Consider the following 13,810-nt stretch of genomic DNA (forward strand, 5'->3'; position numbering starts at 1 on the left):
CAGCTAGGTGGCACAGACACGTACTAGCTGTGTGACCTTGGGCAAGTTACTTAACCCCGATTGCCTCACCAAAAAATAAAAATTAAAAAAAAAAACAAAACCTGACTCCTGTCCTTGCCTTCTCACTTGTTGGCTCTTTAAAATCTGTGTTCCAACTTGTATGAACCGATGAGGATGAAATGAGCAGAACCAGAAGATCAATTTATACCATTATCACAACATTGTAAAGACAACTTTAAAAGACTTTACTCTGCTCAACGCAATGACTAATCACAAGTCTAGACAACGCATGATGAAGTATGACACCAACAAATGACTACAGATTGCTAAATCTTGTCGATCACAGCTCCTCAATATCTGTCTCATTTGTCCCCTTCTTGCCACTGGCTCAGTCACCAGCCCTTATCATCACCTCTCACGTGGACTGCTAGCGTATCTAACTGATGCTCCTGAGTCCAATCAATTCTTTCTATAATCCCGAAAGCTCCCAAATGGATATTCCTAATATTCAGCTCCTACTATGTCACTTCTCTGCTCAAGACAGTAAATGGCAAACTATATATACTCTCTGGTGATAGCCATACAAGGCAAGCAGGTGGATAGAGTGTCAGGCCTGGAGTCGGAAGATCTGAATTCAAATCTGGCCTCAGACACTTACTAGTCATGTGACCCTGGGCAAATAACTTAACCTCTGTTTGTCTTAATCCCCTGAAGAAGGAAATGGCAAACCATTCTGGTATCTTTGCCAAGAAAACTCCATGGATAGCATTGGAGTGCTGTCCACAGAGTCACAGAGTCTGACATGACCGAGTGACTGAACAGTATCAACAATACAAGGCAAAGACCCCTGAAGAGGGAAAAGGCAGAGGGAAAGATCTCATGTGTATGAAAATATTTATTGTTGCTCCTTTTGAGATAGAAAAGACCTGGAAGCAAAATATGCGCCCATCAATTGAGGGAAGGCTGAACAAATTGTGGCATATGGATATAATTTTATTACACCATAAGAAATTACGAATATGAAAAATTTAGTGAAGCCTGATAAGACTTGTGAGAACTGATGCAGAGCAAAGTAAGAACTAATATTTGAAATTGGATGTTCAAATAAGAGGTTCTGGAGACATCTCAAACTGAGTATGTCTGAACCTGAACTTGCTACATTTGCTACCAAACTCATCGCTTTTCCAAACTTCTCAATTTCTATTCAAGGTTCAGGGTTCATGACCTTAACATTATCCTGGAGCTGACACTCCCTCATCCCATCTATCCAGTCAGCTGCCAAATCTTTGCCTTTCTATCTTTATAACATCTCTCACAACCAAACTCTTCACTGCACAGCCACCCCCTCAGTTCAGGCCTTCTCCGTCTCTTACTTACTTAGATTATTATACCAGCCTCCTAATGGTTCTCTCTGCCGTCTCTCTCCATTGCAGTTCATCTTACACTCTGTGGCCGAAGTACTTCCTTTAAGTGCAAATCTGACCTCGTGATCTCCCTTCTCAGTCAACTCCACTGTATTCTTGTTGTTTCTTGGACCAAACGCGAACTCCTATTTGACTTTTAAAGCCCTTTACAACCTGGTCTACAACTTATCTTGTTATCCTCCCATACTCCAAAATCCAGGCAAATTGGCTGTTTCTGTTTTTCACACACACACACCCACCCACCCACACACACACACACACACACTCACACACACACACACACACACATGACAGGTGCCTTCGCATTGACCAGCCCCGTGCCATCCTTACCTCTGCCTCATAGAGCTGCAGTTCAAACATGATGCCTTTCCTGATTATTGCCCTTGCTTCCAAACTACCTTCTATTTCACTACTGTTGCTAGTATGCTCTCCCCTCTCTCTCTCAGAGCCAAGCTGGCCACATCCATACCCCTCAGGGGTCCCTGAGGACTTTGGGCTATTCTCTTCTTTAAGGCTCAAGCTGCACTGGCTGTGATGTCCCTGTGTGAGAGGTCAGTGACTGGTGCCCCAGATCCATTTAACCACTTAATAAATTAGCTTTTTTTTTTTTTGGTGAGGCAGTCGGGATTAAGTGACTTGCCCAGGGTCACAAAGCTAGTAAGTGTCCACCTAGCTGCCCCAACAAATTAACTTTTATGAAGAGATACTTATTTACTTCGTAGTTAAAGCAAGAACAAAATTACAAACATTTCTTCCAGCACCTTGGACAGGTGTATACTCTCTCTGTACCACTGGTCTTGGAGTGGGGGTGAAAGGGGGAGAGGAATAGGCTCATAACTTATTTCAATTCCTCCATAGCATTGGTCCCACCAAGTTCACATCCAGATGGGGTGTGACTGCCAGACAAGTCCTCATCTTAGCTTCCAGGGGCCTGGATCCAGAAGGTCACTCCCTGCTCCTTGAGGCATCAATGAGAGGTTGGCTGCAAAACCAAGTCTGGATTCTGTGACTCACTCCCCTGACCTTTCAAAATTCCCAAGGTTGGAGACTCCACTCCCTTCCCCTAGAATGGAAAAGAACAAATACAGAGGCAAAAGACTGAAGCCAGGGTCACATGGCTTCAGTGAGGAGAAGTCCCCAAGATTTCTTCCCTTCAGCATGGTCTCCCCATGAAGGAGTCAGAGAGGTAGCCAAAACTGACAGACCTTTCTGTAGATGTTCCCAGATGCAGCTACACAGCCAGTTGGAAAAAATCAAACTCCTCCTTATCACATGGTTCACAGAAGGGAACCAGGGACAGAATACTAGAGAGGCTTCCTGGTCCCCCTTCTTAGTCCCCAAGGAACTTTCCTTCTCTGCATGTCATTCTAATTCTTCTGGAAGTAGGCTTCCCAGCTGTTTCATTGGGGAAGATACATCAGTTGAGCGAGCTAAAGGGATCTATGTGGAATCTATATTCTGGTTGCACTATGTTGAATTTATTTCTATTTATTCATTTGATATTTATGTAGTATATGTATTTTATATGTACTTGTCTCTCCCATTAGGATGTAAGCTCTTGGCAATTATGGATTTTCATGCTTTGTGCTTATGTCCCCAGCATCTAACAGAGTTTCTGACACATAACATGTACTTAACAATTGCTACTGATTGATTGATAGATAAGAGAAAGCAATACTGAAAGACTTCAGAACTCTGATCAATGCACTGACCAACCATGATTTCAGAAGAAGGAAAATGAAGCATTCTTCCTCTGCCTCTCAGGGGACAGATCAGTGAGTCAGTAAGGATTTAAGGGTTTACTCATGTACTGTGCCAATCCCTGGGAATACAGAGAAAGGCAAAAACAGGGACCCTGCCCTCAATGAGCTCATGTTTTAATCTGGGGAGACAACATGCAAGCAATTATGTTCAGAGAAGATAGATCCAGTGTAAGTGGAAGGCAACCTCAGAGGGAAGGGGCTGGAAACAGGAGGGAAGGCATGAGGAAAGGCTTTCTATAGAAGGCTGGCTTTGAGCTAAATCTTGAAGGAAGTCAGAGGAGCCAGGAAGCAGAGGTGAAGAGGACAAACTTTCCAGGCATGAGTGATGAATGGACAGATAGAGCAAAGGCATTGAGTTGGGAGTGGTGTCCTATGTGAAACAGCAAAGAGGTCAGTGGCTGGAGAGGGCAGAGCCTGGAGAGTGTGAGAAGATGAGAGAAGGAGCCAGGCTATAGGGAAAGAGCCTTAAATGTCAGATAGGAAAAAGGTTGTCATCTGGAGGCAAGGAACAAGACCTACATCAGGCATGGTCAATGAGTTGATGTATTTTGTTTAATTATATTTATTTGCTTCGAGGGAGGGGTTGTGTGTGGAGTGAGTTACAGTGAGGTAACAGAGAAGTAAAATAAAAAGAGTATCAATAAACTTTAAAATATACAGAGGAAAAATAAAAAGGGTCAGAGAAACAAGTCAATTTTATTTAATATAACTTTTTTTTTTAAGCTACACAAAAGAAGTTCCCCATCTCAGGTACAATCCTTTTTGTTTGTTTGTTTTCATGTATTTGAATGAGTTTGCTGCTGATTAAGGTCATGATAAAAAAGAAAATATTCCAGAAAAACTAATAACTCACCCAACCTCCAATAAGAAGCTATAGTGTGGGGCAGCTAGGTGGCGCAGTGGTAGAGCACCAGCCCTAGATTCAGAAGGACTTGAGTTCAAATCCGGCCTCAGACACATAACACTTACTAGCTGTGTGACCCTGGGCAAGTCATTTAATCCCCATTGCCCAACCAAAAACAAAACAAAACAAAAAAAAAAAAGAAGAAGAAGAAGAAGCTGTAGTGGCTCCCCATGTCTTTATGATAAAATAAAACATCTTCATGCCAGTGAAGGCTCTTTAACTCTGGTTCCAGACTCTCTAACCTGATGACATATTATTACTCCCCTCATCCACTCTGCATTCCAGCCAAAATGGTGCTCCATGCAATCTCCCACCTCTGTGCCTTTGCCCAAGTTGTTCCTGATGCCTGGAATACTTTTCCTACCATTTTACCTCTGGGATCCCCTAGCTCCCTTCAGAGCTCAGCTCAAGTGCCACCTCCTTCAAGTGCCCTTTCATGATTCTCCCATTTGTTAGTCCTACCCACTCCAAATAACCATGTATTTATACCATATATGCCCTGCATTTACTTATCTCTAATCACGTTATTATATGAGGCAGCTAGATGGCTCGGTAGATAGAACACTGGTTCTGGAGTCAGGAAGACCTGAGTTCAAATTCGACCTCAGACACTTACTAGCTGTGTGACCCTGGGCAAATCACTTAATCTTTGCCTTAATCCACTGTGGAAGGAAATAGCAAATTGCTCTAGTATCTCTGCCAAGAAAATCTCATGGGGAGTGTGATCATGAGATCACGAAGAGTCAGACATGAATGAACAACAACATAAACATGTATCTCCCTAAAATGTCATCTCTTTGAGGGCAGGGACTGTTTCATCTCTGCATTTGGATCTCCAATGCCTAGCACACAGTAGCTGCTTTTAAATGTCATAGAAACAGATTTGGAAGCAATCTCACACTTTCTGGTTCAGCTCATGCCTGAAACAAGAATCCTTTTCCTATATCATCCCAAATGATCAGTTATCTTGTCTCTTGTTTAAAAACATCCAGTTTTCAAGGATAGATTTGGGGTGGGATGGGGGCGTGGAGCCCAATGCTTTTTGAGGCAATGGCCGTCCTATTCCACTTTGGGATAACTATTATTGTTAGAATGTTTTCCTTACATTGCCCCTAAATCGGCCTTTCTGCAACCTCCACATAGTACTACTATTTCTGACCTTTGGGATCAGGCAAAACAAATTTAATTTGCCCTCCTGTACATGATACGCTTTCAAATACTCCAATCCTGTTATCCTCTCCCCTGCTCCAGGGTAAATTTCCCCAGTTTCTTCATATGATCTCCAGTAACTCCTGACCCCCTCTTTTCCCATTCTACCACCCTACCTTTCTATTCTATAAGCGATGTCACATTGTCATTTTTTTGTGTCATTTTTTGGACTAAGTGCCATTTACTTCCCTGAATGTAAGCTGTTTTAGGGCAGGAACTGTTGTGTTTCTGTCTTTGAATCTCTAGCATTCAGCCTTGTGCCTCACACATAGGTGGTACTTACTAAATGCTTTTTAAATTAAATTTAAGGGTATTTTATGCTTTCTCCTCAGGGTTCTATGAAATATGATTACGCTACATTCATTTCCCCAGGGAGACATAAGTTTCTATTAAAAAATAATTTCCAGGGGCAGCTAGGTAGTGCAGTGGATAGAGCACCGGCCCTGAAGTCAGGAGGACCTGAGTTCAAATCCGGCCTCAGACCAAACACTTGACATGTACTAGCTGTGTGACCTTGGGCAAGTCACTTAACCCCGACTGCCTCACCTAAAAAAAAAAAAAAATTTCCAAAATCCTTTGTGGGTAAGAAGGAGGGAAAAGGGCCAGTTCCTTTGTAAGAACTTGAAGAACTGGCTGAAAATTTCACATGCCCCTTTATCAGTGTTGGGGGAGCTCTCCACTCCACCCCCATCCCCAACTGCTCCAGACCCAGGGAAGGAGGAAAAGTGGAGCAAAAGGTAAGGACCATTCCACCACCAAATCCCAATCTCTGTTTCCCTCTGATTGCTTCCCTGCTGATGAAAGTTTCACAGGCCCCTTCAGCCTTCACCTACTTGGTTCCCTACCTTGATCATAGGTCCCAGAAACAGTATGGTACCATGGAAAGGGCACTGGATCCCAGTTAGAATCTGGATCTGGTGCTGAATATCTGTGTGACCTTGGGTGAATCACTTAACCTCAGTTGCCTCATCTATTAAATACCGGGGTTAGGTTAGATAACTTCTAAGGCCCCTTCCAACTCTACATCTATGGGACCATGGCTTAGAACTGGAAGAAACCTGAGAAGCTCATTCAGCTTACCCCCTTCATTTTACAGATAAGGAAACTGAGGCCCTGAGGCCATGTGACCCACCCTCAAAGTCATACAGCTAATACTTAGCAAAGCTAGGATTTGAACCCAGTATAACTGACCCCCATTTTTCCCATTATGCCACACTCTCCCTTTTTATTGTATGAATTATCTCCTATTGTCGTTTTTTTATGTTAGTTTGGACTAAGAGCCATTTACTTCCTTGAATAAAGTTGTTTGGCCTTTTTCTCTTAATCAGAGAAGTTAAATGTAAATGGATAAACCAAAGCCCCAAGATCTATCTACCTTCTGGAAAATGGTGAAATGCAAGAGCAGGAGACCCTGCCTAGATCTCATCTGGTCTGGTCACTGGTTTGCTACCAAAAAATAGTGACCTCCATAGAATACCTGAAGATTTCCAACCTCCCTCTATGGACGGAGAGCTACTAGGGTGCTGGCCCTCAGCCTCAGGCTCAGCTGGCTCACATCCCCTGGAAGCCAGTGGGGTAGGGTTAGAGGTCTCAAGCCAAGCCTTCCTGAGATTTGCCTAAATGGGTAGCAGAGAAAGGGGTGTGGTCAAATTAGAGTCTTCATTCCCTAAGCCCTCTGCCCTTCTGGTCTTTGTGTGTTGGTGACCAGGGCCTGTTAACTCTTGAATGATGAAGTCTTGCAGAACAGGGCTTCCAACAGCACCAAATTAAAATTGGGATGGGTGAATATGTGACCCAACCAGGAGCCAACATACTTAGATGAGGGTCCCTTCAGGAGCCTTCTATTAGGATCAAGGGCTCTTAAGTTCCTGTAGTCAAGTATAATGGATTCAAACCTAGTGACTTTGCTACTTATTATTACCTGTGACACCTTGGATGAGTCACTTATTGTCTCTAGGTCTCAATTTCTTTAAAAATGCAGGGGTTGGGCTAGATGATGATAGCTAGCCTGTTAAGGTTTGCAAAGCACCTTACATGTATTCTCTCTTTTGGTTCTCACAACAACCCTGAGAGGGAGGTGTTCTTATTACCCCCATTTTACAGATGAGGAAACTGAAATTGAGAACGGTCAAGTGACTTGCTCAGGGTCTCACACCTGAGTGTGAGTGTGAGTCAGGATCTGAACTCAAGTCTTGTTGACTCCAGCCTAGGCACACTATGCACTATGCCACCTGAGCGTAGATCATTTCCAAGGTCTGTTCCAGGTCTGGTTTTTCCCAGCATTCTTGTCTCCAGACCAGAAATGATTACGATGATGGCGGGCTAGGACCCTGTGGAAGTTAGGGCAACAATCAGAAGACAGGCTTCACCTCCCTACCTTCTCAGACCTCAGAAAAATCTGATTTACAGTAGGAGCGAGGAGGGCCCTAGGAACTTTAGCTCCAGATGGCAGGGCTATCCAGCAGAGAGCAGGGGCAAGAATAGAGTGGTACTGAAGCCAGAGGACCCTCAGAGTCTAGCAGGGCTGGGTATATTTGGTTATTACCCCTAGTATAGAGGCTCCAGAGAATGTCCACTCTTTTCTCTAGCTCAGGAAGTCAGTTCTCTAAAAACCATCTCAGCTAATGGACCATTGATAAATAATTAGCTTCTGTTGATTGCATTGATCTGGGTGGGCCCATCCTCATTAGCAGTTTCCCTGAACATAGGCTGTTATTCCTGCCTTCCTTCTTCCACTCTTTTACCCAACAAGAAAAAGGACATAGTTTAGAGGGGGCCAGAGTAATGTCAGGAAACAGTCCCTTCCCCTCCTTTGCTCTGGGGACACACAAAGAGCACACAGCACGTGGCTTCCACTGAGTTGTACTCACACAACAGCCCTCATCCTCCTTAGCAACCCTGGACCAGTTTATTTTGGGGGATGAGGGACACAGCCTCCCCCATCCTGCTCAGCCAAGCTTTTGTACTTCCTGGCTAGGTCTGAGGAAAGATTCATGAAATGGAGCCAGGGAAGTTCCCAGGGGTACTCCTGTTTGTCAGTGGAAAATGCTGAGTTCACAGTCCTGGCCCTGGGGAGCTAGCTGTGGGCTACAGACACATTCCTGTCCATCCCTAATTTATCTGCAGTTTTTGTTGTCTTCCCCCACCCAGGACAGGGCAGAGCAAGGCTGAGGTGAGAACTGGACATAGCAATGCCCTCCTTGCCACACTCCAGCTAAGTGGAGGGCCACGATCTCTGCTTCTCATCCTTACTATAGCACCTGGCACTTCTCTAAGGAAAATGAGGTATGGAACAGGTCAGGATCACACAGGGAGTAAGCCAGAGCTGGCATTCAAACCCAGGGTCTTTGCCTCTTTCTTCATGCCACTTAGCCTCTCCCTTCATCTTAAACTCCAGACCTCAAGCTCTTGCCCTCTCTGCAGGCTGCATGTCACCCTCACAGCTCCATTCAGTCAAAGCAGTTCCAGGAGTAGAGGCCTTAAGGCATTCCTTGGAATCCTGCCTACAGGTACCCTGGGCAGCAAGTGCCCCTGGCAGGTGGTCATAGGCTGCATACCTCAGGTATCCTGGGCTAGACACATCTTTGAGCCAGACAGCCCCAATCCTGGGTCTGACAGATGCCCCAGACAGGGCATGGACCAGATGCTCCAGACCAGGGGCCAGCTCTAAGGCTAAGGACTGAAAGGAAACGACCTTTAGTACAAATATAGATCTTTTTTTAATGAAACCAGAACAGACGGAGACTGGACAGAGGGAGGGGTGTTAGAGGTGTGGGGCAGTGTCCAGTTCTGGTACAAGGGTCCCGGGGCTTTATGGAACTCAGGGATCCCTCAATAGAGGCAGGAACTCTAGGGAGAATGGGGCTTGGGGGACAAGAGGGCTTGAAAGCCCTTGCTTTGGAGAGGTCTCTGCAGCTGCGTCCCCTGCAACTGGAGCCCCAGTCGGAGTTGTCCTTGGAAAGCTGAGGGGCTAAGGAGCCCCACAGAACTTGGGGATTCCTGCTTTCCCTGCTGAGTGGATACCAAGGAGAAGGACATGGGACACAGGGATTCCCCTTCCTCCATGAGTGCTAGGAGCTTTGGAAAGTGCTCCTTCACTTTCCTTGGATACAGGAAGGCAGGGAGAAGATGGGTGGCTCCTTTAGACCAGGAGGACCCAGGGCCAAGTCGGGAAAAGGAAGGGCTGGACCCAAGGAAGGGAATTTGGTCTTTGTAGTCCCAGTCCCAACTCGGTGCTTTGCACACAGTAGGAGTTTAATCCAAACATTGGATTGAACTAGAATAGGTCTCGGGCTTCTCCCTGGGGTGGATTGTGAGGGTTAGGCTCTCTCCTTGAAGAGCTAAGCCAAGGGCCCCAGGATACAGGCAAGGGCCAGTGCTGCAGCCAACAGTGCTGGGGCTGGGGCAGGGGCAAAGGAGGCGGGAGATGAAGCCCCTTGCAGGGTTTCCTGGTTGGTCTCCTCACTGGCCGTACCCCTAACACTGCTTGGGGGGAAGGGCCGAGAGCTGCACAGGTCATGTAGGTTGCCCGGGTATTGGACCTTGCGGGACTCTTCCGTCAGTGATGCCCAGATGGCAGTTGCTTCTTGTGGGCAATTGGCCAGGACCCCACTGGCACAGGCCTGAAAGTTTTCCCATGACCTGGAAGGAGATGAGGAAGGTCAAGAGTGAGCCATGCCAGAAGGGCTGGGGGGTAGGGGTGGGCAGGGGGCGACAGTTACTATATTACACACATGGCAGAGGGACAAACAGAAGTTAAGAGTCAGAGACATGGCGGGAGGTCAGTTGGGGATGGGCGGAGGTAGAGGGGGCGGGGCTGAGGCTTGGGAATGGGGGAAGCTCCTGAGGACAAAGTGGTGAATGGAGGATGGAGGAGTCAGCAGCGAGGGACTCTTGTTCAGGACCTGGGCTCTCACCTGCAGATGGATTCGAGTTCAGGGGGTGTGAGGTCAGCCCCTGTGTTAGTCTGCCCACTCTGGCCCATACTGTTCCCAAGGCTGATCAGACAGTCAGCAAAGCCCTTGTAAATAGTATCACATCTGTTAGAGGTGGCAGCGGTTCCAGGACCTGGGGCCAGGACTGTGGAAAGAGAAAGAAAAGGCATTAAGCTGGGCACACATCCTCAACTCCTGGGGGAGCCAACCCTGTTTACCAGAGCAACAGCTCAGCCCGAGGGATGCAACTCAGCTAGTCTGTGGCAGTGTCACTGGTGACTTGCTGAGGGAAGTAGTTTCACAAACCCCTGGGTCCCCCTCTCAATGCAACAAACATTTATTAATCACTTGCTATGTGCCTTGTGCTGGGAGTGCTGGGGTAGGTATGAAGATAAAATTGGACAGCCTCTTCTTTCAAGGAGCTGACAAAGAAATGGGTGAACCCCAGTGCAACATGTACACACGTACACACACACACACACACACACACACAAATAATAAGTAAAGCTTGATGGAGGCAAAGCAGAGATAAAACAAGCTGTAAGAAAATTTTAAAGGGAAATCACTTTCAGTTGCAGGGTTCATGAAAACTTCATAGAGGCATCTAAGCTGGGATCCAAAGGGAAAAGATTTCTGTGGGAGATGAGGTAGGAGTGGGTGTTAGGGAATTGCGGCAGCCTCCCACGAGGAGCCCCTAAAACCTACATGGGAGGGTGTGTAGACCCTCCACAGAGGCTGTGGGACTGAGGACTGCCTGGGAGAGCAAGGAGAAGGCCATTTCTTTGCATCTCCACCTCTCAAGCTGGCAGACTCAGTTGATTTTCCAAATCAGGGGAGAGAGGGGTGGCAACAACAGTACCAAGTCATCCTCCTGACTCTTCTTATATCTGTTCTTGCCCCTTGTACTAAGTCTGAGTTCTTCGCTAGCTGACCAAGGGAACGAGGTCCTGAGGCCCAGACGGAGACTTAGGGGCAACGTCTGCCTAAGGAGTCAGTCTTCATCTGTTCCAGGGACACAATCCTCCCACCCTCAAGCACCCATGCAAAGGGCTGGGACAGGACAGGATACCCCCGACATGGGCTGTCTCCAATCAGGAGGCAGCCAATTCCCCTTCTCCCAGCCTGAGTGTTGATGACTTCTGGACAAAGAATACGGCCAGGCCTGGGAATAGAGAGAAGACCACAGCTTCCACAGAGGACCACAGACCTTATTCCTGAGCCCTTGTCTGAGCTCAGCCAGATCTCTCTCCCCCGTGCACTTCCTCCCACCCTTAATTTGGCCAGGATCATCTGGCTCGATGGTTAGAGACTTAGGCTACAACTCCACAGATCCCTCATTCCTGCCCTCTTCCACCAGAGGGGCTGGGTGGGGAAAAGACGGAGGACATTTCTTAAAGGGGATTGTCCAGCTGCACAGCAGCCACTGAGGCTCTCCAGAGCACAAGCTGGCTATACCCTTCTTTCTGAGTCTCCTAATCTAGAATATATTCCTGACCCTGCTCAGGAATACCATTACTGAACTCTTTGAGGTCACTGGGGGCTGAGCTGGGAAGGGTCATCATGACCATCTGTGGCCAGGAATGGATGGAAGCCTGGGGGGCAGTACACCACAAAACTTGCTCCCTGCCAAGCTTGATCCCAGAGGAGAAATGAGGCCTACCTCCCTTCCTGCTTTGCAGTAGTAGAAGACTGGGGGCCCTGAACATTGCATATACCATTGAGCTCCTTAACATGCTGATTAGCTTTGAACTCTCCCCTTTACAAGGGAAAGATAACTGGGGCAGAGGAGAAGAGGGACATTTGGAAGTGAAGGTGATGCTAAAACAAAAAGTATTAATAAAAACTATTAAAAAAAAAAATAACTGCACTCCCTAACCCCTGGGGCTACTTCCTCCAACTCTATCCCCGTCCAAGCAACCATTCCCCAAAAACTTCAATCCTCCCCTCTAACTCTCTTGTCTTCAGATTGCCAGTCAATGTTGGGGAAGGGGAGAGGGAGAAGGGGGGGAGGGAGAAACGTTGGAGAGAAGGAGAGGAAGTATGCCTTTGGGCCTGGGTAATGGTAGTTAGGGAGGGTAGAGGCTCCTTCTGAACTAGAATGGCACCTTCCTCAATTCTAGGGCCCAGGCTCTAGACTGGGGATCAGAGGGAGACTGGTCATAGGTGGTGATGGAAGGTGTTGAAAACTGGTATGAGGCCATAGCAAAAAAACGAGACCCAGGATCCCCTCCCCTGGAATACCTTTTAAGCAGTCCCATCTCCCTGAGACACACCCCAGTGAGATCCCTGAACTTTGGCAGGGAGGGGGTAGGGCAGCGACCATCTAGGGAACTGTGAAGGCAGACTCGGTGGGATACAAGGTCATGGGACCACAGATTCAGAGCTGGAAGAGACCTTCCAAAGAGATGGTGACTCTCCCAGCATCACACGGTGGCATATTTGGGATTTAAATTCCATTCCAGCATTCTTTTCAAAATGTGACCAGGAAATTTTCTGGGCAGGGTATACGATTGGGGGTGGGGAATACCCAGAGCTACCTTATCCCACAGCCTCTCCTGCCTTCCCTCCAGAGACCATGCCCCCACTCCCCTAAGGTCAAGTGGGGCACCAGGGGACAAGAAAGAGGGACCCCTTCCTCAGTGCTCCAGCTCGTGGTTCCCCAAGACTTACTGAGTTGCAGTAGCAGGAATCCCGGGAAGATGAGTGGTCTCCAACAGCAGCGGCGGTGGCGGCGGTGGCGGCAGCAGGAGCGCATCGTCCCGGGGCACGGCAGCGCCAGGAGCCCGCTCCCACCTCAGTCCCAGTGGCTCCAAAGCCCGAGTGCGGAGCCAGCCTTCTGGAGCTGGGAAGGCACCACGGCCCCTCCCGTCCCCTCCCGGAGCCCCGCCCCTCCTGCTCCTCCCCGCTCCACGCCCCCTTCCACCTGTCTTCATCTAGCTGTGATCCCTCTGGGTCTCTGCTTCGGCTTGTCTATTTCCCAAAGTGATCGAATTGCAGACCCAGGCGGTCTCAGCACCACCCCACGGGATGTCAATACTGCTGCTCCACCCAGCTACAGACCCATGAGATGTCAATTGAGAGGGATCCCTAGTCCCATAGATATCAATACTGTCCCCCACCTCTGGCCCCCCTCAAGGACGGCAATTCTGCTCCCCTCATCCCCCAGTCCCACAGATGTCAATCTTGCCCCGACAGATGTGAATGCTGTCCCCATTCGATGTCAACTTTGCTCCCCTCATCCCCCCAGCCCCACACATATCAATTTTGCTGCCCCCAACCCAGCCCCATGGATTATCAATGTTGTCCCCCTCCCCTACGGATGTCAATTCTGTTCCCCTCACCCCAGCCCCACAGATGTCAATGCTGTCTGAAAATCAATTCTGCCACCCTCTGGCAAGATGTCTATGCTGGTCCATCACTCCATCTCCATAGGATGTCAATGCCTCCCTTCCCCCGACCTCCCTCTTGTTCACAGAAAACTGGGAGCCTTAAATTAAGTGCAGGGAAGCTCAATGTGGGCATGACTGATTTGCCAGAAGATCAGAGGTAGGAGCAGGGGGGTGGCTGCCCCAGCAC

At 47.9% G+C, this 13,810-nt stretch overlaps 1 protein-coding gene across 1 annotated transcript; it reads right to left on the reverse strand.

Annotated features, from left to right (window-relative positions):
- Positions 1 to 9,000: 9,000 nt before the first annotated feature.
- NRN1L (neuritin 1 like) lies at positions 9,001 to 13,001 on the reverse strand. The gene is made up of 3 exons (XM_027847634.1): positions 12,905 to 13,001; positions 10,217 to 10,379; positions 9,001 to 9,941 (listed from the first exon to the last, which is right to left on the reverse strand). Exons 1-3 carry the CDS (start codon positions 12,987 to 12,989, stop codon positions 9,641 to 9,643), a joined length of 549 nt encoding a protein of 182 aa, XP_027703435.1. The 5' UTR covers positions 12,990 to 13,001; the 3' UTR covers positions 9,001 to 9,640.
- Positions 13,002 to 13,810: the final 809 nt, after the last annotated feature.

The sequence above is a fragment of the Vombatus ursinus genome, unplaced genomic scaffold (assembly GCF_900497805.2).
Source record: "Vombatus ursinus unplaced genomic scaffold, bare-nosed wombat genome assembly UNPS02005286.1, whole genome shotgun sequence".
NCBI classification, from domain to species: domain Eukaryota; kingdom Metazoa; phylum Chordata; class Mammalia; order Diprotodontia; family Vombatidae; genus Vombatus; species Vombatus ursinus.